This window comes from Prionailurus bengalensis, chromosome C1, assembly GCF_016509475.1.
Source record: "Prionailurus bengalensis isolate Pbe53 chromosome C1, Fcat_Pben_1.1_paternal_pri, whole genome shotgun sequence".
NCBI lineage: Eukaryota > Metazoa > Chordata > Mammalia > Carnivora > Felidae > Prionailurus > Prionailurus bengalensis.
Genome location: NC_057345.1, coordinates 32876859 through 32904774, shown reverse-complemented (window position 1 = coordinate 32904774; position 27916 = coordinate 32876859). Strand labels below are relative to the sequence as shown.

At 50.7% G+C, this 27916-nt stretch overlaps 3 protein-coding genes across 6 annotated transcripts in view; 2 read left to right on the top strand and 1 right to left on the bottom strand.

Annotated features, from left to right (window-relative positions):
- FOXJ3 (forkhead box J3) overlaps positions 1 to 9639 on the top strand; it is a 150037-nt gene extending 140398 nt beyond the window's left edge. For all 4 annotated transcript variants that reach the window (XM_043574600.1, XM_043574602.1, XM_043574601.1 and 1 more), the window contains 2 exons: positions 4230 to 4337; positions 6627 to 9639. In XM_043574600.1, the coding sequence (XP_043430535.1) occupies positions 4230 to 4337; positions 6627 to 6742 (224 nt within the window). In that variant the 3' untranslated portion in view covers positions 6743 to 9639. The remainder of the gene's footprint in view (positions 1 to 4229; positions 4338 to 6626) is intronic.
- Positions 9640 to 19321: 9682 nt separating this feature from the next.
- Positions 19322 to 20882, top strand: GUCA2A (guanylate cyclase activator 2A). Its single transcript, XM_043573397.1, has 3 exons — positions 19322 to 19560; positions 20055 to 20250; positions 20643 to 20882. The coding sequence occupies exons 1-3, from the start codon at positions 19486 to 19488 to the stop codon at positions 20705 to 20707; spliced, it is 336 nt and encodes a 111-aa protein (XP_043429332.1). The 5' UTR covers positions 19322 to 19485; the 3' UTR covers positions 20708 to 20882.
- Positions 20883 to 24181: 3299 nt separating this feature from the next.
- On the bottom strand, positions 24182 to 26570 carry GUCA2B (guanylate cyclase activator 2B). Its single transcript, XM_043573396.1, has 3 exons — positions 26481 to 26570; positions 25177 to 25363; positions 24182 to 24443 (listed from the first exon to the last, which is right to left on the bottom strand). Exons 1-3 carry the CDS (start codon positions 26568 to 26570, stop codon positions 24382 to 24384), a joined length of 339 nt encoding a protein of 112 aa, XP_043429331.1. The 3' UTR covers positions 24182 to 24381.
- Between the last annotated feature and the right edge of the window lie 1346 nt (positions 26571 to 27916).

Sequence of the window (27916 nt, the reverse complement as noted above, 5' to 3'; positions counted from 1 at the left end):
TGTTGATATATAATGTCCTTCTTTGTCTTTGTAACCTTTTTTGATTGAAAGTCTGTCTGATACTAATGTAGTAATCCCTGTTCTCTTTGGTTGCTTTTTGGCATGGAATATCTTTTTCAATCTTTCCACTTTCATTTTATGTGTGTCTTTGGATGTAAAGTGAGTCTTTTATAGATATGTGTTCTTACATATTCTGCCAGTCTCTGTCTTTTGATTGGAGAATTTGATCCCTTCACATTTAAAGTAATTACTGGTGAGTGATTTCTGTCATCTATAAGGTTTTATAGGTTTTTGACACTTATTTTTGCATTACTGTCTTCTTTTGTATTTAGTTGATTTTTCTTAGTGAAATATTTGAATTCTTTCACATTCCTTTTGTGTATATTGCATAGCTCTTTGTGGTTGCCATGGGGATTACATTTACCATCCTAAAGTTGTAACACTCTAATTTGAATTTCTATCAGTTTAACTTTTATAATACACAAAATCTCAATTCCTTTACAGCTGCATCTCTACCCCTTTTGGTTGCTGACATCACATAATCACTTCTTTATACATAGTGTGCCCAAAAATATATATTAATAATTCCTTTAAATGCATTCATCTCTTAAATTATGTAGAAAACAACGTGTGGAGTTACAAATGAAAGTTACAATAATATAAGCTTCTAGACTAATCGTTTTTAGAAAATGTATTAGTCTCTTTAGTCGTGTGGAGAAGAAAAAGTAGTTCTAGATTGTTGCTGCAGTAATACTAGCTCTTATGATAGCTCATGTATTTACCTTTTTTGAGATCTGTATTTCTTCATACAGCGTTGAGTTACTGTCTAGTGTCCTTTTATTTCACCCTGCACAACTCCCTTGAGCATTTCTTGGAGGGCAGGTCTAATGGTAACAAACTTCTTTAGCTTTTGTTTATCTGGAAATGTCTTATTTTCTCCCTCCCTCTTGAAAAGGACAGTTTTGTTGGGTGTAGCAATTCTTGGTTGACACTTTTTCTTTTAGCACTTTGAATAGATTAGCCCACTGACTTCTGACTCCCAGCATTTCTCATGAAAAATCTTCTATCTTATTGAGGTTCCTTTGTATGTGACAAGTCACTTCCCTCTCGTTTTAAGATTGTCTCTTTATCTTTGGCTTTTGAAAATTTGATTATAATATGTCCCTTGACACGTGGGTCTCTTGACTTGATCTTACTTAGAGTTTGTTGAGCTTCTTGGATGTTTTCATTCCTCTCTTACCAAATTTGGGTTGTTTTCAGCCATTATATTTTCAAACATTTTCTCTACTCCTCCCAACCCCCACTTCTTCTGGAACTCCGACAATGCAGACTTGGTCTGTTTGATAGTGTCCCACAGGTCCTTAGGCTCTGTTTGTTTTGTTTTTTTAATTTTTTTCAATTTTTTTTCTTTGGTTACTTAAGCCTAGATAATTTTCATTGTCTTATCTTCAAGCTTGCTGATTCTTTCTTCTGACTGCTCAAATTTATCTTTGAATTCTGTAGTGAATTTTTCATTTCAGTTCTAGAATTTTATTTCTTTTGAGGTTTTCTATCTCTTTATTGGTATTTTCAGTTTGTTCATACATTCTTTTTTTTTAAGTTTTTTTAAGTTTATATATTGGGGGCGGGCAGAGAGAGAGAGAGAGAGAATGAATCTCAAGCAGGCTCCACGCTGACAGTGAGCCCAAAGCAGGGCTCAAACCCACCCACAAACTGTGAGATCATGACTTGAACCGAAATCAAGAGTCAGATCCTTAACTGAATGAGCCACCCATGCACCCGTGACTTTTTTTCATCTTCCTTTAGTCTTTGAGCATCTTTAAGACAGTTGTTTTAAAGTCTTTGTGTAGTAGGTCTGTCATCAGATCTTTTTCAAGGGCAAGTTTTATTGATTTATTCTTACTTTGGGGCATACTATTTTGTTTATTTGTATGCCTTGTGATTTTTTTTTGTTGTTGTTGAAAACTAGACACTTGACTCTAATAGTGTGGTACTTATGGAAACCAGATTATTTCCTTTCCCCGGGGTTTGCTGTTTTTAAATATTGTTTTTGCCTATTGTTTTTGTTTTCTTGGTTGTTGCAAGGTGTCCTTGTGCTAAGGTTTTCCCTAAAGTCTTCTCAGGTCTTCTCTGAGCCTGTGCTTTTTCTCTTGGTGTCGGTGGTCACTTTCTAATTTTCCCAGTATACGTAGTTGTTTTTCACTGTCCTAGTTTTTAATGTCTGTCTCTCAAAAAGGTAAAAAGAGGAAAATGAAAGAGGGAGGAAAAGGGGCAGTAGCCCCCTTTAAAGCCCCAGGAAATCAGTTTGTGTTAGGTGAGGAGCTTGCAGCATTGGTAGAAGGTACGACATGACCACCCTCCTTTTTGTCTGTATCTCTGTGATCAGAGCACAGATCCCTAGTATTTGGAGAACAGTGTCCTTTTTTCCCACCCTGGCTCCTGCCAGCTGTATAAGTTCGAGGAACACAGGAACAGCTGCCTACAATGGGGTAGGGAGGAGGGATAAGTTCAGAAACTTGGGCTTTTTGTTTAATGTGGGTGTCCATCTGTTCCTGTGATCCTTGTTTATTCCCATCATTCTTCTCTAATTGTCACCTCGCTCTCCCTTTAAGAATTACTAAGCCAAGAAAGAGAAATGAAAAAAATATAAAAACAGAATTAATCTCCATAAAAATCAGTTGTCTTTTGATTGTGACTTGAATTGTTAAGGATGAGTAGAAAGAGAGCTAAGATTTTACAAGACAGAGGCTGAGAAGTCACTGATAAATGAGTGACCATATTACTCAAAGTGGCATAGTCCCTCCACCCTGGTGCAGTGTTTAGAAATTGCACCAGCCATTCATGTAAAGCCTCATCAGCACTTGGGGGCAGGATTTTTCCTCTAAGAATATACTAGAGCTGCAGCTTAGTGTAACTTTTCTCCTTTCTTTTCTTCCTAAATCTTCAGTATGGGAAATTGGCCAAAGAGTTTAGTTCTGACTGTAAACTTTGCTATAAAAAGTCATGTTATCTTGGGAAGCAGTGGCTGGAAGTCAGAGGTCTGGGTTCTGTTCCTGGTTCTGTCTAATTTTTCCTCTGGTCCTAGGTCCTCATTTGCATGAACAGAGGTAGGCCTGAATTAGACTGTTTCAGAGGCTGTTTTAAGCATGGGCAGTCTGACATTCCAGTGACAGGTAAAAACTTGTGAGCAGCCAAATACAGTGTTCCTGCCATGAGTATCGTTTTAGTTTCCTCTGGGAAAATGGTTGCTGTTTTCTAGTTTGATTACAGCAGTGGTAGAATGCAATTGTAATTTGTGTGACACAATAGAATACCTAAGGGAGAAATAGCCTTTCCAGAATTCCAGATGGTCCATACAATGTGAGCCAGTGTTATGGTTCTTTTTCCCCGGGAGTAATTGGTGGTGGGCTTATGATGTTTGCTTCCCTCTCTTTCTACTTTGCATTAGGATGCAATGTAATTGACATTTTAGAGCTGTTACACTTAATGGCTCCTGTCAACAAAAATATATTAAGAACCTTCTGAAATGCCATTCAAATGAGATTTCTGTTTCCCTTCTCCACACTTCTGAATAATACATCTTTGATCACCTTTACTTGGTATAACTCTGTTAAACTTGTGCAGATCTTTCCTGTCATTTTGTGCCCCCATTCACTTTGTTAATCAGCTAGGGCACTTACAGATAGGTCTACTTTGAAAGTGAGAAAATCAGGGACATAGGGACAGTGGTTACTAGAAAGAGCCTGTGATTTAGGAGAACTGGATTGTAGCCCTACCCCTGTCAAACTGATATTCTTTGGGCAAGTCTGCTTAGTCTCTCTGAGCCTCGGTTGCCTCAGCCGTAAAATGGGGATAATCCCTGTCTTGCCCTCATTTTGGACTTAATGGGAGGCTCAGATGGTAATAGATACGAAAATGCTTTTGAACTGTTATGAAGTATATAACAACAACAATAGAGACCTATAACTTGCCTTCAGGCCTCCAGACAGTAAGAGACAGAGCTGGAATTAGCATCGTGTACTCACATTCAGCCTGGCACCATGTTCGAGAAGCCAGCACCACCTTTTGGTAGTTTTAGCATCTGAAAGGAGTAATTTTTTCTTTCTCTTTTCTTCCTTGCCTTACCTGCTTAATTTAGTTTTAGGTAACAATTGTATTAAGATTTTAATGTTTAACTTGTTTATTAATGGCAATATGTTTTCCTTCTTTCTGTTTTTCAATCTGATTAGGAAATTTGTACATAGACTCCAGGCAAAATCTCCCTCCTTCAGTGATGCCGCCTCCTGGTTACCCTCACATCCCACAGGCACTCAGCACTCCAGGAACGACTATTGCAGGTAATTTGGGCTGTGTTGTGTTGCATTTGGTACTCAGAGGGTAATATGGAAAAGCTTTAGCTGTCTCAGCAGCGAACAAGGCCATTGAGGAGGGAGTAAACTCCTTGGTGAGGGAGGATGGGGTGTGGTGTGGGGTGCACAGTTACTTGGCTTCAGTGCTGAGGAAATGGCTCTTTAGGCCATTTGACCTGAAGTCTCTTCGATGCTATGATTCTAATTGTTGTCCTGCCTCTCTAATGAGGTCCAGGGCATAGAGCTTGTCCTGGGGTCTTAGGAATCTTTGAGGCTTTTTGACTTTGATGGGACTTGAGCAGGCTTCAAGAACTTGCTTTGATTAGCTCCTACGTATTCTGTTCCATTCATTCTGCTGAAGTCCCCCCCACCTCTAGTTTCTAAGGAAGCCTCTTACAGAAGAGGTAAGTTGCAGGAGTCACTGGTTCATAAACTTTCCCCCCTAGGTTCCTGAATACAGGATAAGTTACATTTACCAGGGCAGCAAAGGCAGGCACGTGGTTAGAGGTGGAAGGGAGCTTAAGGACTATCTAGACGAGGAAATGGAGGCTCAGAAGTTGAGATAACTTGCTCAGAGCCCCCAGTTTGGCTAAGTTGCCAAACCAAGACTCAAGCCTTGATATCTCGATTTAGAGTTCATTGTTTTTCTCGTGTACCACACTGCCCCCTCCACTTAGGCTGCTCGAGGAGCAGAATGGTGATGTGCAGATAGGAACTCAAAACCCCCAAAGAACTGTGTGCCAGGTAATAGTGAAGGAGGAGTTGGGGGCCAAGTGACCTGTTCTTTGGTGAACAGGGAAGAATAAGTGTTATCTGTCCTCAGCACTCACCAGGAACTTGAAAGTGGCAAGATAGGGTAGTTAAGACTCTGGCACTGGATTCGCAGGGTTTGCATTCTGGTGCTTTGCCACTTGACAGCTGCCTAACCTTACTATTTCCACTTCCTTCTCTGTTAAAGAGAGCTCACAACACTACCTAACTCCTAGGGTTGTTAAGAGAATTGAATGAAGATTATAGGCAAATCACTTAAATTAGTGCTTGGCACATAGTTAAGATATTTATAAGTTAAAAAATAAATATAGGCATTTCTGCTGTACTGTGATGTATTGAAAACCTTAGCATTTTGTAAAACGGTACATTAAAAATGGCAGGGCTTGGCTTATAAGAAAAATGAGATCAGCAGCAGACTACTTGAAACTCTGTAATCAGGTCAAGCAAGCCAAACAAAAACTGTAATCATCCAATAAAAAAATCTGCATGAAAAGGATATGTTTAATTCCTGATAAAAGAATGAATTCTGCAAGTAAACAGAGATTATTACTTAAAAAAAAAAGTCTGGGGGCGCCTGGGTGGCGCAGTCGGTTGGGCGTCCGACTTCAGCCAGGTCACGATCTCGCGGTCCGTGAGTTCGAGCCCCGCGTCGGGCTCTGGGCTGATGGCTCAGAGCCTGGAGCCTGTTTCCGATTCTGTGTCTCCCTCTCTCTCTGCCCCTCCCCCGTTCATGCTCTGTCTCTCTCTGTCCCAAAAATAAATAAATGTTGAAAAAAAAAAAAATTAAAAAAAAAAAAATAAATAAATAAAAAAATTAAAAAAAAGTCTGGTTTGGAAAGGGGTTTGTCAAAGCCATGGTGACAAGGGCAGAACGCACCAAAATTGCAGAGCACAAGCTCTTGCACACGGCCACACAGATCTAAGAAGAGGAACGTGGAGAGCGGGTGCCCTGTCCTGCACTCAGAGCCTCTGGCACTCAGCCATGCTGATATCCTCTGTGTTTACCCGCTGTTACTTGGTGGCACAAAAGTTAACTTGCTGGTGGGAATTCATGATGACCCAGTGTGACCTCACTGGTACACTGACATCATTCTCCTTTTCCCATTCTCATGGGAGCCAATTCATGTTGCTGAAACACAGATTGACGCAGGACAGACTAAGAGAAAGGGTTGTGCCCACACTTGGGCACTCTAGCATTCTTTTTATGCCCTCCTTGCTACCTCCTGGTTTAATCCAACAGGTGTGGGTTTTGGAGCCAAGTGAATGGAGTTCAAATCACTTCCCTTTACTAGTTGGATGACCTTGGGTAACTTGCTCATTCTGTTAAACCCAGGCCTTGTTATTTATAAAATGAGGATCATAAGAGCCACGTCGGTGAAGGCTCTTACGTAGATTAGAGCGATAATGTGCACTGAGTGCCTGGCACATAGTAAGTACTCAATCAGTGTTCATTTATTTCTTTCTTCTCTACCCAAGTCACTGCTGACATTGCCTCCTTCCTTCTAGGCCATCACGGAGCCATGAACCAGCAGCACATGATGCCTTCCCAAGCCTTCCAGATGCGGCGCTCTCTGCCTCCAGATGACATCCAGGATGACTTCGATTGGGATTCAATTGTGTAGAGCTTGTTTCTGCAAAGGCACCAGACTCCAGCATCACCTTTCTGTACAGTGAAGGGAAAGGTTTCAGAGAATCCAGTCGAGAAAACAAAGTTGCTAATCACTTTACTGATGTTATCAAAATTTCTTTTGAAGACAATCAAAAAGATTTTAGCTGGATAAATTACTGCTTTTATCTGATCCAAACAAGTACTACATGTTTGTCTCCCTGCCAGCTGCCCTGTGTAGCTCCTAACTGTTGTGTGATTTGAACGGCTTTTGCATATTTGTGTCAGTTCGATGTTGACCACAAGTGCCAGACTGATTTTTCAGACAGAGCCTATTTTGCTGCAAGCAGTTTATAGATACATATGTGTAAATATATGTACAAAAATTACTGAAAGGCTTCAGTTTTTCTAATTGGATTATTACGTCTTGGAAAGAAAGTTAACTGTGAGTTTTTATTCCTCGTTAGGCTATTTTCTGCAGGATGCTTTTAACTGATGTAAGCAACTGAAAGGAAATGGATTTTTTCAAAGCCCAGTTCCCCTCATTTAATGTTTTTCAGAAACATGGGCATTGAGTTCTACTTAGTAAGGACCCAGAGTTTGATGCTTTCCAAACAGTCCAGAGGGGCATGTTGTTCCTGAGCAGCATAAAGAACTGACCAAATTTGTTCTGATGCTTGGGGGGATTGTAGAGTTTATGTTGTACCTTTTCCATGTCTGTTTCCCTAAATCTGCATTATAACAGTTCTAAAATTTCTTTGATCGATTAGCAGCTGGGCATATTGCTCAGCTCTTTAACAAAATCATTGCCTCCATATTCAGTCTTGTATTTATTATTCAAAAGTGTTATTTTAATATTTATTGCTACCTTCTGTGAATGCTCAGCTCCTATTGGGTTCATTAAGGAGAAGTGCGGTGTCTGAAAGCACAGAATTGTTTTTCTTAAGAGTTTACAGACAAGACAATCAGAAAGATTGTGTCATTCTCTTTGTCGGCACTCCTTTTACCGTGAGAGTGCAGGTCTCTGTCTTAGCATTCCTGCTGATTGAGACTTACTAGCTAAATAGAATTTTTCTGGAATTTGAATCAGAGTTCATTTGGGCAGTAGAACAGCAGGGCACTGTTTATAAAGCAGGTTTCCTCACTCATTCTCTTTCCACTTAGGAAGCACTGAAAGGAGGGTAGAGCCACACATAGATTTTATTTGCCTCAGTCTTCAGTGCAGATGTCATTAAGTGGTTTGCTGTTTCTGTTGTCCTTTGTGTCTGTGTATGCATGACATTTGGTTACTTTCCTTGAAATGCAGCCTGCCTCTTTGAGGTTTTTATTAGTTGTTTTTTTTGTTTTGTTTTGTTTCATATCATATCATAGTTACTTTGCATGGATTGATTGTCTTAGTTTTATAATAAAAGTAACAAATTAGATTTTTTTTTAATGAATAGATTTTTAATTGGTTCTTTAGACCATAAAGAGGTGGAATTTCTTTCAGTTATAATGGGGGAATGATCTGTTCCATCAAATCAAGGGGTAATCACTGCTCACTGGTTGCTTTTCAGCATCTCTAGTCTCTACAGCCATGCTTACTAAATCACTCCAGTTAGCCTTAGTGATTTTGTGGTTGAGTGTCCTCTGCTGGGACTAGACAGACATCTTTGTTTCTGTATGTGTGTATGTGAGAGTGTTTGTCACTGTGTGTGGCTATTTTGTTTTAATGGAGTGTTGCCTTTGACGAATCACTGGGAGGCCAGCCACGGTAAAAGGCTGATGAGGTTGGGGAGAAAGGAAGGGCTTTTATGTTCCTGTTGTTTGGACCTTGCTTGGCATGAAAAATGAAGTTCGGTTCCAGCCCCTTGGCTCGGTGAAAATCGGAGGATTCTGGCAAGGCAGCCAACAGGCCCCTCTTACGTGGATCGGAGGCAAGATGAGATAGCAGCCTGCAGAGCAAACACTTGGAAAAATGGGGGTGATTTTCAATAGTCTGCTCAAGTCACTGTTTTCTAGATACCACAAAAGCTGTTTTGAAACTTTAAATTGCTTGGGTAGCAATGTGCACTTTAAACAATTTGGGTATTGGAATGCAGTCTTACATTGAATGATTTGAGTAGAAACCACGATGAAGATTTTACAAATTGTGTGAAGCTGATTTCCCATTTGGCAATCATTTACTGATTTGCAGTGATCAATATTTTTATGAGAATTTAAACCTAACCACACATGTCCCTGGAGGCAGAGCCTCCACTCGGACCCATCCCACCCTTGTGACTCAGGTGGCCCTGGAGCCCAGGACAGGCCTTCGTGGGGGGCGCCAGACAGCCGGAGTTACCTGGTGAGGTGCAGCGCATCCCCTCTGGTGGCTGTTTCTGTTGCTAGTTGTCAGTGCAGAACAAGCTCTGTCTTGGGTTTAAATTGACCGAAGACTCTTGGGGAAAAGAATAATAAATGCATATAATCAGATGGGGGCACTCTGTCCAGGAGAATAATCCGACTGGCATTTGTGGCAGTTTTTGAAATGTAAACGTATTCATGTGTGTTCTTGTAAATACATGTCTCTCAGATGTCCTTTGAAGTGGGAGGGAATCAATCCGGGGATTATTTCAAATGGAATAGAGTATTTTGATATTGTTCATTCAGAGGGTGATGTGTACATATCTATATTGTATATATGTGATGAAAATGCATTGGCTTTTTGTGCAAACACAATCTGCTCTCTGTACTGCTGTTGGACAGTCAGTGTTTTAATGTTTCTACAGTTTTGCTATTGCACGATTTCATATTTTGCCTCTATGATGAACGGCACCCATTCTTTGTAACTGTTTAGTGCTGTAAAGAAATATCCCAAGTGTCATTAGGATTGTTGCTGCCAGACTGATATGCATGAATGGCACTTAAAATAAATATATTATGTTAACTCTATTTACAACACCAGTTGGCCTGTGTCATTTGCTACAGTTGAGGGAACAAGATTGGAGCCAGTCCTGATGCAGAAACTTGCAGTCAGTCCTTGTGGTCTTGGAGATTGTATGTCCCATTTGTTGCTGCCTTTAGGAATATCTCACTAGCTCTAAGAAGAACTTCCTTAGTTTCTCTGAGCCTCGTTTTCCTCATTTGCAGTGCTTCTAAAATGAGAATAATAATACCTGTCTCCTAGAGTTGTAGTGGGATTAAATAAATCAATGCATTTATACATTTAGAACAGTATCGGAACACAAAAAAGTACTCAGCGTGTGCCAGGTGCGATGTTAAGTAGATACTGTTATTCTCATGGTATGGGTACAATGGCTCCCCCAGATCCTTTGTTGGAAGTGACAGAGCTGAGTTTGAATCTGGGTCATTTGAATCCAATGTCGTGTTCTTTTACACCATCCTCCATTACTTCCAGGAAATTCCCCTACCTTCCCCCTATCTTTGGCCCCTGTTCTTGCCCCCGTGCGGCCTTCCCAGAGAGCTACTTCTAAAGGTGAAAGTGGAGCTTCTTAAAGTTTGCCGAACAGACACCAGCTCAAGCCTTTCCATGAGAAAGCCACAACCCCTGCCTTTAGCGAGTGCAGACTTCTCCGGGACAGGTGCGGACAGCAGCTGGGGGGAGCAGCCTTGGCACAGCAAAGTTCTGCTGGTGAGGAGGTGGGTCATGCTGAGGGCTGAGGCAATGGTTTAGGAAGGCCTCAGGCTGGCATGGGCTGTTTCATTTGAGTCTTAAAAGGGCCCTGGACAGACAGGAGAAGGTTTTTCCATTTATACTACTGGGCCAGGCATGAAAGCTAGACCAGCAGAGGGCTGGAGTTTGAAGCGGGAGTAGTTGTGACTTGTCGGGGAAGAACCAAGCACAGTGATCCTAGGAGGTAAGTGATGGTGGCCCAGTTTGACTGACATGACAGGTGCAGAGGCTAAGCACTGGGCAGGGAGCAACACGGATGGAAGTGGACTTGAAGTTGCAGTCTGCCTCCCTCAGGAAAGGTAGGGCTTCCTGCCCAGGGCCTCTTGCTACTTCTAACTTAACTGTACATCACTGCTAGGAAAAGCTACTTATTGCAACTTTACAGTTGGGGAAACTGAGGCTCAGAAAGGTTAACTTACCTGAGTTCTCCCAGCCAATGGATCTGGGATAATTCAGTCTGGGACTGACTCCAAAGCTCATTTCTTTTTGCCCCACTGCCTTCCACAAGGGAATTTTCCCAAAGCCAGAGATAACGCCTGCCCACCAGTGTATAGGTGTCCCTTGGAGAGGTAGAGGTAACATTAGAGGTACCTCTACCCTGTTAGAGGTAAATGTTGGTCATCAGCAGGGCCTCTGAAGGACTGTAGTTGGGGCATGGTTCAGTCTGGCCACTTTGTGCTGATTCAGGTGCAGCTGAATTTGGGCTAATCAAATGAAAAAAGTAAACAAGATCATTAAGATGCAGGTTTAACTCTTGAGCTTTTGACATGTTCCAGTGTGCAAAGGGCTGCTGTTTACAGATGCGCCCTTACCAGTTGGATAAAGCAGTCCTGCAAAAGCCACAGTAGCATCAGTTAGCATTCATATGAGGGTCCAGTGTAAACGCCCTAGGATCACAGAACTGTCTTAAAGGCTTCAAGCTAGAGGGGCCTTTGAAGTCTAGTGATGACCTAGTGAGCAAGGGAAGTGACTTGCTCGAAGTCACAGATCTAGAGGATTTGGGGAAGGGCAGGAGTGGAGAACATCATTTACTTGGCAGGCATTTAAAACTCCTACATAGATCTTATTTGATCTACGCAAGAACCTGATGCTGTAGTATGTTACTCCCCGTTTTACAGCAGAGAAGCAGGCACATTGCAGCTACATCCTGAATGCCTTCCATCAAAGCTCTCCTAATTCAGCTCAGCCAAAAAGGGAGAATGGAAATACCGAAGATCCACCTGCAATGAACATGTGCCCCTCTGTGAGTGCGAGGTGGAAAATCTGAACCTGAGACCGTAAGTGGTAGCTGCATCCATGTACCTGTCTGTGTGAGCATCTGTCTCGTCGCCGAGCGTGATTCTGGCGGGTTAAGATACACCTGTTCTGTGCAATATTGCTTTTGGATGCAAGCCAGCTACTTCAAAGACCTACTGTAACCAAGAGTAGAAAAACTGGCGTTATTGGCCTTACTGAGACATGGTCTCTTTATCCCCAACATGGTGCCTTCCTAAAGGATTTTCAAGAGTGGCTTTGAACTTCACCTCCCTGTGTCTCTCCCTCCATTTATGATGTGTGACTAGTCAACATGTGCCAAGCACGGACCTGGGAGGTGGCTGCAGCAGAGCCAGAACTCAGCCCCGAGTCAGGGCTGTCTCCAACCTCCAAATCTCAAGCAGTGCCCGTAAGTAACGCTGACCCCAGAAGTACAGAATAGGACGGCTACTGTTTATTGTTACTTAATATTACTTATCCCGAGCGCTTGATGTAGAGTGTATTTACTGTTTGAAACAGCTACTATTATTATCAACCTCATTTTTGCAAACGCAGAATGTGAGCTATAAAGAGATCAAGTCACTGGCCCGGTGTCATCCAGCTCGTAAGTTAGTAGATGTAATAATAGCAGCGACAGCCGGAGAGCTGCCATTTCAGACCTAGGCCGCCCAGCCCTGCTGTTCTGCCCTCTTCATCACAACGTGCCCTTGATTCCTGTTCCCAGGGCTAGCCCGCCAGAGCGTCAGGGCCTCCAAGCAGCGAGGCTGCAGTGAGCACCAGAGGCCACCAGAGGGCAGAGGGCTGCGGCTGTGTGCCTTTCCCACTGGGGCTGTGCTCCCTTTCTCCACAGCCCCCAGGGCTGGCTGCTCCCTGGGTAGGGAGCCCAGCCACCGGCCCTCGGATCTTCTCCCGATTCAGAGCTTGCCGGATGGAGCCAGGAGCCCGCCTAGTTCTCATCAGTAAACATACTGCTGGGGCCTACTCCAGAGCTGCCTCTGAGCCTGCTGCCCTGTCCCAGCCCTTCTGCTGTCTGCTGTCCCCCTACTCTGACTGAAGGCAGGGTGGGAAAGCTCACCCCACCTTCACCCCCAAACTCTGACTGTCCTGAGTTTCTGCCTTTCTCGGACCGACTGATGCTGGGGGCTGGCGTTGTTCAGGCAGATATGGAGAGAGGGCTGTGGCCCTCCCTGCCCTGCTTCAGCCTAAGCAGGTTCTGGTGTCCCCACACACTCACACTCTCCCGCGGCCGTCACAAACATTGTGATTACTGCCACCATTTGCCAGGCCCTCTGCCCAGTGCTTGACAGCCACTATCTGAGTTAACACTCCCAACTACTTTGGAGGTCGGGGTCATCATCTCCCTTTTCCTGCTGGTCCCTGCTGTTGAGAGAGGTGAAGTCATTTGCCCAAGGTCACAGCCGGTGAGAGAGGCAGGCAAGAGATCAGGAAGCCAGCTCTGCCTCCCTCCAGTCTGCTCTTCCCACTGAGGCACGCTGCCTCTTCCACAGCACTGTCCAGGTGCCCTTGACTTCCCTCCCCGCAAAAGTCACCACACCCCACCCCACCCCACCCACCTCGGTGCAGGGTCTGAGCTGACGTCATCGCGGGTGAATGATGCCCCTCTCTCAACGCAGGCCCCAAAAGGTCAAAGAGGCAACATCCTCCATGTCCCAGAGGACGCTTCCCTGGAAGAGAGCTGGGTTCCCAGGCACTGTCAGAGTTGAGGACTGGGAGTCCCATACAAAAGAATTCTTCCCCTTTTGTCATCTTGGCCCTGGCCTTGGCCCCATTGCCACTCCTCCCTCCTGATCAGAGCTGGATCCCAGATCTAGCTGTACCTGCTCCTGTCCCCAGGCAGCCCCCACCCTGCCCCGCCCAAAGCTTCCCAGAAGCTGGTCCATCCTGAGCTGCTGCCCTGTGGCTGAGCATGTTCCCTGCAGGCCCCAAAAGCCAGAAAAATACAAGAGGCTACGGTAAGAACACAGACTCTGCAGTCAGAAGAAGCTGGAGTTCCATTTGGGCAAGACACGGTCCTCTCTGAGCCTCGGTTTCCTTATCTATTAAATGGAGATGAAACGCCTTATCTCAAAGTGTTGATGAGACGGTCCAGGAGAAGCCCGACGGAAGGCAGACGGAAGGCAGCCGGCCTGGCCCCGGCCCTGGCCCATCTCAGTCCTGAGCACTGCCCTGCCCTGTCTGCCGCCGCCTTCTTTGTCTTCCACGCGCAGCCTGTCGCTGCGCCGTCCAGACCAGTCGAGTCTCCTGCAAGCCATCCTCGCCCTCCCGGAGCAGGGACGGGTGGCATGCATCCCTTGGCTGCTGGACTGGTGCAACACCCCAGGTGCCAGCATAGTCTTTTGAAATCGCTGCTCTTCTCGTGATCTTCCCCCGCTGTGAACCCTCCCCGACTTGTCACCGTCTCGAGGTGAAGGGCAAAATGCCTCAGCCCGGTATTTAGAGCTTCCCTCCCTGGCTGTTGCCCACAGCACCTCTTGACACATTCTCGGCTTCAGCCCTGTCCACTGCCCCCTTCCTCTCTGTGCTTCCTGCCCTTTGCCCCACGGCCCCCATCTCTGGGGCCTCAAATCTGCCCAGTGACCAAGGCCCAGTTCAAACGCCACCTGGTCGGGCAAGCATTCTCAGACCTGGCCCCAGGGGATCTTCTCTGGTGGCTCTCCGTCTGCTTCCCGCAGAGCCCTGGGGAGGCTGTGCTCCTGTGCTCGTGTCCTACCCTCCCTCAAGCCTGTGGCCTCCTGGGCATGTGGCGGGAGCTCCAGCTGTGTCCTTTTCCTTCCTGACAGTCTTCGGGGAGGTAGGGCATCTCCATCTCGGTGGCCAATGCCGAGAGCAGACTGGGGTCTGGGGGGTGAGGAGGCAGCTGCCAGTTAATGGGGCTCCGACACTGCCGCCTCGTGGCCAGGCCACAGGGATGTGAGATGACAACCAGACACACCCTCTGTCCACTCCTCCGCTGCCCCCTGGAGCATCAGTGAAAGAGCCTGCCTACCCCAGGGCCTGGGGGAGAGGAGGGACCCCTCCAGCCCAGCCTGGACTTGAATCAAGCCAATAGGCTTCAGATGCCAACTCAGCAGGCATTTCCTGTGTAACACTCTCTTCCGACAGCCTCTGTTTCCTCTTCTGTAAAATGGGCATCATTGACCTACTTCCTGGAGTCTGACTCAGCAGCTGCTCCTTTCTTCTTCCCCTTCTCTAAAGATGGGAGCCTGGGGCCAGGAAGATAGCGCCGGAGGTATGGACTGAGTAGATGTTGAATCCTTTCTTTGGAATTGGTGAGAACTGACTTCTTTTCTGGAACTTTTCAGCTTTATGACCGTAGCTGCGGCCAAGCCCATATGGCAACGAATCCGAAAAGTTGCGCCTTCCTCTAGGCCTAGGTAGCCACGTGCTCGTGTCTTCACTTTATCCTCTTTGCTGGCTGGGTGCCCTGAGCAGTGCACTACCAGTACAACTGTACATGGCACCTGTGTATGCACCCTTGGGAAAGTCATTGGTTTCTTAACCTCTCAGCTTTTTTTTTTTTTCTTCAAAGAGAGAAATGCCTTTTTCTTTTTCTTTTTTAACGTTTTATTTAGTTTTGAGAGACAGAGCATGAGCGGGGGAAAGGCAGAGACACAAAATCTGAAGCAGGCTCCAGGCTCTGAGCTGACAGCACAGAGCCCGACGCAGGGCTCAAACTCACGAACCGCGAGATCATGACCTGGGCCGGAGTCAGATACTTAACCAACTGAGCCACCTGGGCAACCCAGCCTCTCTAGGTTTCTGGGCTTCAGTGTACTCATCTATAAAGTGGGGTCCTACAGTTATTTCTTCCAGGGCTCCTGGGTGGCTCGGTTGGTTTAGTGTCTGGCTCTTGATTTCGGCTCAGGTCATGGTTCCGGGGGCATGGGATCGAGCCCTGCCTCAGGCTCCACGCTGAAGCAGGGAGCCTGCCTGAGGTTCTTTCTCTCTCTCCTTCTGCCCCTCTCCCCACTCTCTCTCTCTCAAATAAAAAAAATTTTTAAATATTATTTCTTACATATTCCCAGAAGTGTTAAGAAGTTCACATACACTGCAAGTCTTTTTCTTAGAGGAACCCAGAACCTGTTACACCCTCCAGCACATGTTTACAACCGGTGGGGAGCCTGTGAAATGTGAGCCACGCCCTCTTCAAGGTCACACATATCAGAGACTCCCGCCTGGGCTCTGGTCCGGGCCTTTCCTGCTGGAGTCAGCGGGGGGGCCTCTGGCCCTGGCGGACCGGGCCTCGGCGGACCCAACTTTGATGTGCACGCTGGAACCAGGCTGAGTTAATCGCTGGGCAGAAAGGAGTAGCACCAGGCATCCTCTCAGGCAGCTGCTGGTGGGGGTGACGGGTGGCTGACTTCCACACCTGTAGAGCACTTAGTCCATAATGGATGTCTGACAAATATCCATCCACAGCTATTGCAAAAACCACTACCTTCCCGATCCCCTAAGGGCTCAGTGGCCCCACTAGATGCCAGGCCTTGTGTGAGCACTGGGGTCACAACAAAGCACGACACAGGCTCTGCTTCCAGGAGCTCACCGGAGAGTGGGCAGGACAGACAGGTTGGCAGGTTTTACAGTGGGAAAGGGTAGGTAGGAGGTTGGTGGAGCCCAGAGGAGGTAGAGATGGTCTTAAGCCAGTCTTACTGGAGCTGGGCGTCAGGGAGGAAAGTTTCCCGGACAATCTGAAATTCGCAATGGGGTTCTTGTCTCCACTTTTCGGATGTAGAAACCGAGTCTGGGAAAGGCCACACAGCTGTTCACTGATGGGGCTGGGACTCTAGGCCAGGGCTGCCTAGCTTCAAAGCGGGAGCTTTGTCACCGACAGCAGGTCTGGGCCCTGCCTTCCGGTTCATTCTTTGGGGCGCTTTTGGGATTCCGGTTGAAGGGTGAGCAGGGGCTGATCATGAGGGGCCTTGAATGCCAGGCCAGGGAGTCTGGGCTTTCTTCTGAAGGTCTGGGGCAGCCACGGATGGGTTTTCGGGTAGGGCAGCAGGTAGAGGCAGAATGGCCTGGAAGACTACAGAGGAGCAGGAGTTTGCCAAAAGAGGTGGCCTCGGATGTGGAAAGCACAACAACCCCAGCCTCCCCTGCTGCCCATAAGGAACGAAGAAGGGTGTTGGGTGTCCTGGGGACCAATGCCTCAGGACTCAGGTGTGGGCCCGGGGTTCCAGAAGGGCCCCAAGATCCAGCCCCCGGCAGGGAGGGGGCCCGAACTCACACCTGGGCCGGGGCTGGGCTGGGAGGGTACGGGAAGGGGAGCTGGTTCCCATTTCCCAGGGCAGACATCAGAGGTGGAGTTAGGTAGGGCAGGGCCCAAAGTCCTGAGGGCAGGGAGCTATTTCCTCTTTCCCACAGTGTGAACTGTGTTAACTACGTCACTCCTGCAGCCCCCACCCACTCCAGTCCCACCTGGCACCAGATAGGCCCTGGCTAGGGGGCTGTGGGACAAAGAGGCTCTAAGAACCAAAGCCCCTCAGTCCCTCTGTTCCTCAGGAGGGGAAAGACAAAAAAAAAAACAAAGCAAGCCAGAAACGGGGCTCTCCCAGCACACAGCAGCCCCACCCAAGCCTCATCCTTAAACTATATTTCAGTTTCCTTGAGTCCCCCACTGACCCAACCCTGATCCCAAACCCAGTCCTAACCAGCATCCACATCATTGGCAATCCCGACATCAACCCAATCTCAGACGCACCCCAATTCTAAACTTCACCCTGAAGTCCCGCCCCACCCTCCGCTCCCTCTAACCTTGGCTCCCGACTTGAACTCCTACACTAACTGCTCGTCCGCCTTGCCGCAGCTTAGCCCCGACCCCAGCCCAGAACCTCAGGCTGACCCTAAGCAGCTTTCCCCTTACCCCAGCTGTACCCCGGATCTGTACCTGGTGTTCACCTCCATCCCAATCACAGCAGACTCTACCCTTACGCAAACGTCTAGCCTCACCTTCAACCTGGACTCCATCCATAACCCTACCAGACCTTATCCCATCTCTGACCCTCCCCGGGGGTGCGCTCCCACCCAGCGCTCAGCTAGCAGAGGCCGCCACGTGGCGGGACTTGTGCAGACCTTGGGGTGCACACACATATACACGCCCCTCAGCATGCACAGACATGCACGCACTCCAACGTGCCCCTCCCTCGGCTGGACTCCTCCAGCTCCTTCTTCAATACCTACTCTCTCCACCGAACGGTTCCTGCCCCTCTCCCAGCTTTCCTGGCTTCTAGCCTGGTTTGTTTGTACCTTAGAACCACGGAGGTCCCAGGGCTTTCCTTCTGTGTCCTGGAGGCCTGGCTCACAACAGAGTCCGATGAACACCCACTGGACCAGGGCAAGTCCTCGTGGTGATCAGAGTCTAGAGGGGCAGAGACATACACCCGAGTAATCCTGCCCAACATTCCCGGTAGAGGAACGTGCCTGCTTCTATGGGAGCTACAAGAGGCAGCTAGGGATGGAGTGGGGGTTCTTTGGTCCGGGTCTTAAAGTTTGAGGAGGAGTTCACCTAGTGACAAGGGTGGCAGATAAAATAGCACGTTCAAAGGCAGGGAAGCATGTTCAGGAAGGGTTGGGGAGGTGAGCCTGGTAAGAAAGGCCAGGGCAGGGCGGTTAGGCTGGTCTAGTTGGGGAAGAAAGGCGGTAGAAGGAAAGGCACACATGGTGGGGGTAATCGGAAGGCAGAAACAGCGGGATGGAGAGGGCTGGGGGAGCAGCGGCCAGGGTATCTGGAGGGAGAGGGGAGGAGTTCATTCTAAGACCGTCTGAGACTGAAGGACAGACGGGAGAGCCAGGTCAGCACAGGCAGGCAGGTGGTCACCAGAGGGGTCAACCGGGGCCAGAAGCTGCTGTTGATATTGATCAAAATAATAATAATAATAATAGCTGAATGAGCTTTCACTGAGTGCTTCCTGTGTGCCAGGCACCGAGCTGAGCATTTGTATGACATCATTAAATCCCCACAGTGAGCCCACCAGGTGGGTGGTATTAGAATTATTGATCCACAAGGGATACTGAGGCTCAGAGAGGAGAAACAATTTGCCCAAGTTCATGCACATTAAAATCAGGCAGCAGGTAGGACTTGAACCCAGGCCTGTGGGACAGGAAGAGCTGAGGCCTCCCTCAAAGTCATAGTGGCCAAACCTAGGACCTGCCTTGGCCTGCGACTCATCTCTCATCATTTGAAGCCCCCTTGGAAGCCCCTCCTCCCTGCAGGCTGAACTCCTCACATTTCCCTGAATATTCCAGACCGTGTTCACCTCCTGGATGTTCTACATATAGCGTCCTGTGCAAGAAGTGGCCTTCTAACCCTTGCCCCTTCTCTAAGAAAATTCTACCCCTTCTCCAGAACTCAGCCCCGGCACAACCTCCTTTGGGAAATCTTTCTGAACTGCCTGCCCCAGGCTGGGTGAGGGGGCACCACCCTGGCCTCTCCACCTCCCAACCCCCACTCCCTGACCACCCTGCATTACCACTGTCTAGGCCTCCCTCCTTAAGGGCTGGGCTCGGTCTGCAGCCCCACCCCAGCCAGGGCCGGCCTATAGCAGGTGTCAGTGAGTGCGCGTGGTTGGTGAATGAACACAGGACCCACCTGGCTAGGGGTTAAAGTAGGAAGGAGCTCAGGGTGGGGCGGGGCTTCTGCCGGGCTTCTGGGACTGATCTCTTATTCGCCAGGGCTGTCTCCAGCCTTATCTGGTTAGGCCTGAGTTGAAAGCAAGCTGGTGACATGCTGACATGGTTCCCGGGTTACTCAGTAACCTTGCCCTCTTTAAAAATCCCACTGTTTCCCCCTGGCATCCAGAACCGACCGCTTCTCCCTCCTGGGCACTGCTGCCATGAATACCTTCCTGCTCTCTGCACTGTGCCTCCTCGGGACCTGGGCAGTCCTGGCAGGGGGAGTCACCGTACAGGTAAATCCTCTGTCCCTATCCCGGCCCAGCTTGCTCTCTGCTCCCAGTTCCCAGGGCCCGTCCCCTGAGAAAGCACCCCCTCTTTCTGGAGTTGGAGCAAGGTCTCAGGTGTACGGCCCTTTCTCAGGAACCTGTTTCTCAGTCCTGTCTCGTATGCCCTCCCCTTCAAACTTGGACAGAAGAGAAATCACCATTTGGGAAAGCGGGTTGATTAGCCAATTTACTGAGGGCTTGCCAGGGGCCAAGCTCCTCAAGGGAGGCCCCATGATCATCCTGGGAGAATGGGATTATTAGTCCCATTTTTCAGAGGAGGAAAATTGAGCCTCAGAGAGGTTCTGTAACTAGCCCTAGGCACACGGCTGGTAAGTGAAGGAGCTAGATTCAGTTCTAGACCTTCCTCTCAGCCAGAGCATCGACCTGGGTCTTGGGGAACCATGCAGGCATCCCAGAGCAGGCTGTAGCCTGGCCTGACACTCTGAACTTGTCTCTCTCAGGATGGAGAGTTCTCTTTTTCTCTGGAGTCAGTGAAGAAGCTCAAAGACCTTCGGGAGCTCAAGGAGCCCAGCATTCGGAACCGTAGGAAGAGTGGTGGGCCCGTGGTTCCCATAGCCTGCAGCCACCAGAAGTTTCCCGAAGAACTCAAGCCTCTCTGCAAGGAGCCCAATGCCCAGGAGATCCTCCGGAGGTTGGGTGAGTAGCCACCTCCCTGGTGGGTGGGGCCTGGGTACTCCCTGATTGGTGGCACGGGAGGGGGATGTGCTCTGATTGGTGGGTCTGATGAGGAGGTCGTAAGTAGTTCTAAGTTGTAATTGGTGGAGCTTGCTCTAGGAAGATCCCCGCTCTGACTGATGATTCGTTGGTAGTTCTGCATCCCGCCCCTCCGGCCTTAGCAATTGCTCTTTCTGGGCGGCATCTCCACTCTGACTGGCTGGCTTGGGCGCTACCTGTTTGGGGGGGAAAGACCAGCCGGTCGGAGAGGACAGGCCTGGGTTTCTCCTGGGGACTCCGGGGCAGATGTCCAAGCTCTGGCTCAAGGGAGGGCGGGGCCTTGGCTCTCTGGGCGCCCCATCTCTCCTGCGCAGAGGCCATCGCCGAGGACCCGGACTCGTGCGAGATCTGTGCCTTCGCTGCCTGTGCTGGATGCTAGGACGGTCGGCTCGCTGCCTCCTGCCCGGGCCGATGCTCCCACTGCCCGCAGCTCAGCCTACCCTGCCCCCAGGGGAGGCGTGAAGAGGGCGTGGCCTGGGGCGACCTGCGCAAGCCCGGCCCCTGCCCCCCAAGATCCCCTCGGACCCTCAGCTAATAAACCAGATCCCAGAGTACTCCTGGTGTCGATCCTTCATCTGCCAGCTGACTCATCACCCAGCTTTATGGGTGCCTACCCTGCCCTCAAGCTCAGAGTTTACTGTGTGAAGTGCAAGGACCCTCCCTCCCTACTGACCTGGGGCTGCCATCGCACACAGGCACTGAGGGGACCTCAATCTGCAGGCCACCAGCTGGGGGGAGGGGTGGTGGAGTGGAACCTCTGCTTTTCTTTCACCTCCTCCGGGCAGGTAGGGAGAGGGCACCAAAGTCTCTGAGCCCTGAGTGAGCTCAGGAGTCCCTGGTCTGCATGTCCAGCCCAGTTTGGGTGGCTGTGAGACTGGCCCCAAGCTCTGCGGTGTTCAGGGGACCCCTAGCCCTGGCCCCCTGACCACCTCAGCGTTGCCTCCTGCCCTACCCCCTGGGACTCACCTCTTCCTCTGCTCCCCTCACCTGTGCTCTGCTCCTCTTCCCACACTCCTGGCCAGATAAACTCCTGCTCAGGTGCCAAGGTTGTGCTCCCATGGCCCCTCCTCAGAAGCCTTTCTTTACCCTCCCAGGGGGGTCTTCATGCTCCCGCTTTGTCCTCTGTGCTCTGTGGGCACTTTGATCACCCATGCCCCTTGCGAGGCTCTGGCCACCCTGTGCCATAATGGCTTCTGTGCCGGGGGAGTCTCCCTGACCCCCAGAGTGGGTGAAACCCACCACGCCAATGATTGCATGAGGATATGACCTAGGGCAGGCAAAAGCCAGAGATACCCAGTTCCAGCCCCATACCACATACTGTGTGATGTTAGAAGTCACTTTCCCTCTCTGTGCCTCAATCTCCTTCCCTGTAAAACTGGGACTGTACTAGTATCTGCCACCCAGGCTGGGAGAAGTAAACCAAAAAATGGGGAACCAGAGCCAAGCTGAGAATGGTTCAGACAGGGGTGAGGAGGCGAGGCACGGAGGGCTGCTTGTTAGCAAAGTTAGAGGGAATGGGCAAAGAGGAGGTGACCAGGGTATTTCTTGGGGAGTCAGGTAGAGAAGTGTCACGGGGTGATTGAGGCAGAAGTCCTTGGGCCGCAGAATTCAGAGGGCGAGGTGTCTTCAGGGCCAGGTCAGGGGAGGCTCTGCAAAGGGGAGGGGTGGCAGGCATCTGCACGAGTGTTTGGGATAGGCACTGGGGTGGATGGACATTCAAAACCAATCTGGAGGGAGGGAGGGAGGCCGAGGGCGTTCCAGAAAGGGGAGTAGGTGCGGACCTAGAAGTGGGAAGGTCCAAGGCACTAGAATGGTTCAGTCTGGACAGGGTGGGTCCTGGGAGGCACCCAGGGCTGGGTTTGAACCTGACCATGTCACTTACAAGCTGTGTACAAATAATGCACGCAAATGTGTATGTAATGCTACTTACCCTACGAACCAAGTCTCCCTGAGACTTGGTTTCCTCATCTGAAAATGGGGATGATGACAGCACCTCCCAGGGCTGCAGGGGATTTGATGTGACGCATGGTGGGGCAGAATCATGAAACGCTCCCACTCTGGAGCTGAGCTCTGGGTGTGAATCCTGGCTCTGCCTGTTACCGGCTGTGTGACTTTGGCCAGTTACTTAGCCTCTTTTCTCCTCAGTCTCCTTATCTGTGAAATGGGGATCACAAGAATCCCTACTTGGTAGGGTTGAGGGAAGGTTAAATGCAGTCACATAGGAAAAACTCTGAGAGCCCTACAGGGCCCGTAGTGGACACTTCTGCAGCTGCTATTATTACAGTTTCTGTGTAGATGGCTCAGCTTGAGCCTGGCACATAGTAGGTGGTCGGTCAGTGGCATTTCCCTTCACTGCCTCCTCCCCAGGCAAGTGGAGACCCAGCGTAGCTGAAGGGAGCAGTGGGAGCGAGGCCAAATGGTACCTTTGGGCTCAGCTTAGAATGGAGAGGGCGTGCTGGGGAGCCCCAGAAGGATAAGGGGCCCTGTCAGAGTAGGGCTGCGGGGTTCCCCTGGCATGTTGGGCACAGAGAGTCTGCAGGATGCAGGGCCAGGGAGGAAGGTCTGCCTGGCCTGGGGAAATGTGATAAGGGCTCATCTCGAGTGGTGGTAAGAGAAGAGAGGGCCCCGAGAGTCACAGGAGGCATTGCAAAGGCCCCAGCCAGCCTTGCCCATGGGGTGAGGGAGAGGAAGGAACTAGAACTCTGGGGTTTGTGGCCTGGTCAAATGGGGGGCTGTGGGGCTCATGAGCAGAGCTGGGCGGTTGGGATGGGGAGCTGGTCTGGGGAAATTCGCCATGGCCTTGGCCCTGGGTGATCTGAGTTCAGAGATCACCACCCCTTTATGCCTGGCTCTCCTCTCTGGCTGCCTGGGACAGGGGCTGTGGAGGAGCTCACCGTGTGGAAGGGACCTTCTTCAGGGAATGCCCAGCATGGCTCCTGCCTTGACTGAAGGAGTTGGCTGCAGCTGCGAGAGTGTTGCATCAGGTGTCATCAGCGTGGCCGAGTCACAGGGAGGCAGCAACAAGATGGTTCAGAGCATGGGCTCTGTCCCCGACTGCCTGGGAAGAAGTCCGCTTTGCCACGTTGCCGAGCCTGTGGTCTTGGACGAGCTGGTTCTCTGTCTGTACCTGGGTCTCTTTATTCGTAAAGTGGAGTATTTATAATAGCACCTGCTTCATCAGACAGTTTTGAGGACCCAGTGAGTTAATAAGTGCAAAGCATTTAGAATAGGGCCTAGGGTATAGCGAATGCTCAGTAGATGTTGGCTATTATTGTTATTATTATTCCTCAGGGCCGCCAGGATGGAGTGAGGGAGGAAAGGTCTTCCTTCCATCTAGAGCTGGCCAGAGGGTCCTGGGGAGCCCAGGAAGGTAAGGATAAGGGCCAAGGCCCCTCTTCTCAGGAGCCCCGGGGCGGAGGCAGAGCAGAAAACGGGCCTGGGGAGGGGGCACCATGTGGTTCTTCCCTGCACCCACTACTCCCGCAGCCCCACCTCCTGGGGGACGCTCCCTGCCCTCCCTGCCCCCTGGTTGTCGCTCTGGCTCTGCCGCTGGGCCAGCCCTTGGGCTCGGCTTGTGGGGTCAGGTGGGAACAGGTGCTCCACGGTTTCTTAGGTCTGTGATTGTGCGAGACTCATTTCACTCCCCCGGCCCGCATCCTGGAGCCTCCCTCCTCCTATATGAAATAGGGCTTGATGAACCAACTCCCCAGGCGCCGGAAACTGGGAAATTCCTGACCATATCATTAGATCAACCTTTTTCCTCAACCGCTCAGCTACCCGAGCGCCTCTGCCCATGGCCCCCAGGGATGAACAAATGGACTCCAGACTCCGTGTGTAGGTGGGGAATCTTTATTCAGCAGCAGGGCTGCCTCAGGGGCCAAATTCTCCTCCAACCAAGTGTCCAACTGCTTTGTGCCCAATCTAGTTGCTCGAGCCTCTGGCTGGTGGTGATGACCTCAGGGTCCCCCCCCCGGAACTCGGGTGGGGTGCAGGCTGTGAAGGCAGCGGGCTGGGGACAAAGTGTCCGGGGTGGGCTCAGGGCGCCCAGCCATCTCAGAGGCAGCCGGTACAGGCGACATTCACACACAGCTCACAGTCGTCATTAGCCATGGTCCCTGGGCAAGGGAGAAAACCGGTCAGCCTACCCTGCCCGTGAACCACCTGTGGTCCAGGGAGCTGCTGGCCGGGCAGCCAGAGAAGGCTGCTTCGGAGGGGGCCTGAGGGCGAGGACCAGCATCTTTCTCACAGATCAGGAGCATGATGCTGGAGAAGCAGAGAGTGACTCGGGTTCAAGTCCCGGCCCTCTCCTTCCTAGCAGGGCCTGGGCATGCCTCTTACACTCTCCGGGCTGGAGTTTCCCTGCTGACTCTGTGGACAGCATCAACTGACAGGGTGGCCGTGAAGAGAGAAGACCAGCAAAGGGACTGACACAGGCCTGGCACTTAGTAGGTGCTCAATAAATGCTAGTAAGTCGCTATTGTCACTGGCCAGTTCTGCTTCTTCCCGCACATTTCAGCTTAGATGTCACCTCCTCTTGGAAGTCTTTCAGGCTCCTTATGCCACCCCAGACATGAGCCATCTCTCCTCTGTGTCCCCTGTGCTTCCCCATCAGCCACCGTATTGCAGGCATGGCCTATGGGTCTGTTGTCCGGTGCCCTCTTCCCTCCCATCCGTGACGTCTGGTAGGACAATCGACCGTCCAGGTTGCCAGGGCCTGAGGGGGCAGGCCTTGACTCTCCCTGGCCCGGCCACTGGGTGCTTAATGGAAAGAACGGGCAGTGGAGGAGCTGGGTGTGGGCAGCAGAGCGAGCCAGAGGCAGGAAGCTTTGCAGGGGTGGGGGCACTCACTCAAAGCCTGGAAGACGCTGGCCGCTTCCCTGGATGCACAGATGGGCTGGAGGTCCTGTGGCAGGGCCGGGTGGTGACACACGGAGGGCACGAGGCTCTGGGCCTGGAGGCGGGGGTTGGGCAGCCACTGCTGCTCCAGGTTACTCAGCTTCTTCACTGATTCCAGCTGGACCTGGAAGCCTTGGTACTAGGGGGGCAGGGGAGAGGAGATGAGAGGGATCCGCAGAACCTTCCCTGTTCTCATGGGGGGTCCAGGCCATACTCAAAGGACAGCCTGGGAGGTGGGAGCAGGCACCTGCCACTTCACACCCCATCGTGCCTCAGGCCCCCAGGAACTGTAGATGAGGATCCGATGGGGCTGGGGAGCAGGTGGTTCAGGGCACGGGCTTTGGAGAACAGTGTAAACCCCCTCCCCCACCCCGGTTCAAATCCCAGCTCTTCCCAATAGGCCGCCTGTGTCTTCTGCACTCTGAGCGTCATCTGGCAAATGGCCCCTCCCCAGCGCCTGCCACCAGTACAGTCCACGCTGGGTAACTGGGCGATCACCCCTGAACCGACGTGGCAAAATGATGGCATCCCCAAGTTGGCCGGGTTCCAAGGCCAGGGACACAGGGGTGGGGGGAAGGTGACTCTTCCTGTCCCTCCCAAGGAGGCTCCACCCAGAGTTGGGAATGTGACAGGGCCACAGACCTCCCCACTCTTGCTGGCCAGCGGCATCCCACCGCCTGGCAGGCGGACCCTGCTTCCATGACTCCCTCCAGCCTCACAGTTGTCCAGGAAGGAGCCCCTGCCCCCCTGCTATCTTCTCTCTGAGCCTTTGCGTACGCTGTGCCCTCTGCCCTGAACTGTCCTTGTCCTCTGTGCCTAGCTACCTCCCGCTCATCTTGCAATATCAGCTCAGTTACCTGCCAGGGAAGCTCTTCGGGTGACTCTCCCCCCCTCCACCCATTAATGGGAGAATATAGGGAGCTGTGGGAGACCCCCTCCTTCTGGGCTCCCGAAGGGCAGGGACTATGTCTTGTTCCACCTTCTGACCTCTGGCCAGGACCGGCCTTCTGATAGAGCAATGCTGAATAGCAGCGGTTTATTATTGCCATCACTGCTATCATCACTCCCTTCAGCATTCTCGCTGCCACCACCCACCAGCTGTCTTGGTCCCTGGGTCGTGCTTAGGTGTTGGGCTGAGCCCTGGGCCCACCAGCCCTTGCTCCCCTATATCCCATGACGTTTCTAACGTCCCCTCTCCATCCCAGCCCCTCACGGGGGACCTTCAGGCAAAGGGCACACTGGCCGGAGGGACTCACCTGAATGTAGACTGACTGTGTGCCCTGCAGGAGCACCAGGAGGAACACAGCCATCCCGGACATGAGTCCTGATGCCATCCTGCCGCGCATCTCACGCCGTCTGTATCCCGCTGCTGCTCCCACAGGCTCCCACCTGCTTCCCCAGCGAGCAGCTCTTTATAGGCCAGGCTCCAGTACCCTTGCCACTCATTAACTGGCCAGCTGGGGCGGGGTTGACAGCTGGTTGGCTGGCTGGGGGTGATGAGGGCAGAGAGGCCCAGAAAACTCAGGAACAAGATACTATGTGTCAGGCACCTGTGTGGGTGGCTCTGTGGGAGGGCCTTGGATACACCCCTCTCCTTAGCTCCACGAGACACCTATTTACATGGAATGATGGGGAGACCATTGTACAGACTGGGAAAGTGAGGCCCAGGAGGTGAATTAACTTGCCTCAGGTCACCAAGCTAGTCAGTGACACAGCAGGGACTCAAGCGTCTTTGACTCAGGTCAGCCTATGGTCCTTTCTCCGGGCAAAGGAGGCAGATAGGCTGGTCCAGGGTGAGATGGGCAGACACAGGACCGATGTCAGCACTCTCCGTGGCTCTGGACCTGATTGTCTCCTGACCCTCCACCGGGTTCAGTTTAAGGCCCCTCCTCCTGATCAGTCCCCACCCGGGCCCTCAACCTGCCTCTCTCTGCCACCTGCAAATGGTGCTCGGGACCCTCAGGCCATGTTTGACCCATCTCGCCTGTCCGTGCCTCGCAGAAGCCAATCGCCTAACCCAGCATGCTATTGGGTTAGAGGAGGAGGAAAGAACGCCGATCTTGGGGACAGATTGACCTCGGCTCGAATTCTGGTCCTGCTGCCGCTCTATCAGTTTGGACAAGTCACCTCAACGCTGACTGAGCCTGTTTCCCCTTCCATCAAATGGGCATAATGACAAAATCCACTGCATGAGGTTGCTGTGGGGGTGATGGGGCCGGGTCCACTGAGTAATACTTGCCCCCTAATCTCCTTCTAGGCAATGTGTAACCCACTATATCCGTGGCTGAAGGTGGGGTCAGAGAGAAGAGGGCAAAGTCTGCGAGGGTGTTATCACCACTGCCACCAGGTAGCTGTAAACAGTGCCTGAGAGTCAGGACTCACCTCTGCCGGACAGGGAGCCTGGCATGTGATAGGCACCCCACACGTGACATTGAATTGAAGCCCAGGTGGCCCAGCTAGGTATCTGAGGCTCACTCTCCAACCTGTGGTTCAAATTTGCTGTCATCACGTGTCCTAAGACAAACCCTACCTGCACATGCCTTTGCTGATGTATTCTACCTGCCTAGGATGCCCATCTCCCTTTCTCTTAACTTGGCAGGAAATGGAGAAGGGCTGGAGTGAACTCTGGCATTTCCTATGTCTAACTCTGAATCCAGACTTCAGCCTTTGTTGTTTAGAGTATGAAGGAATT

Coding starts and splice junctions, on each gene's coding strand:
- GUCA2B (XM_043573396.1), bottom strand. CDS start 26,570: ATGCGCGGCAGGATGGCATCAGGACTCATGTCCGGGATGGCTGTGTTC. Junction 25,364..26,480: donor CACAGTCAGTCTACATTCAG/GTGAGTCCCTCC, acceptor CTGCCCCCCTAG/TACCAAGGCTTCCAGGTCCA. Junction 24,444..25,176: donor CAGCGTCTTCCAGGCTTTGA/GTGAGTGCCCCC, acceptor TCCCTTGCCCAG/GGACCATGGCTAATGACGAC.
- GUCA2A (XM_043573397.1), top strand. CDS start 19,486: ATGAATACCTTCCTGCTCTCTGCACTGTGCCTCCTCGGGACCTGGGCA. Junction 19,561..20,054: donor CAGGGGGAGTCACCGTACAG/GTAAATCCTCTG, acceptor TGTCTCTCTCAG/GATGGAGAGTTCTCTTTTTC. Junction 20,251..20,642: donor GGAGATCCTCCGGAGGTTGG/GTGAGTAGCCAC, acceptor TCTCCTGCGCAG/AGGCCATCGCCGAGGACCCG.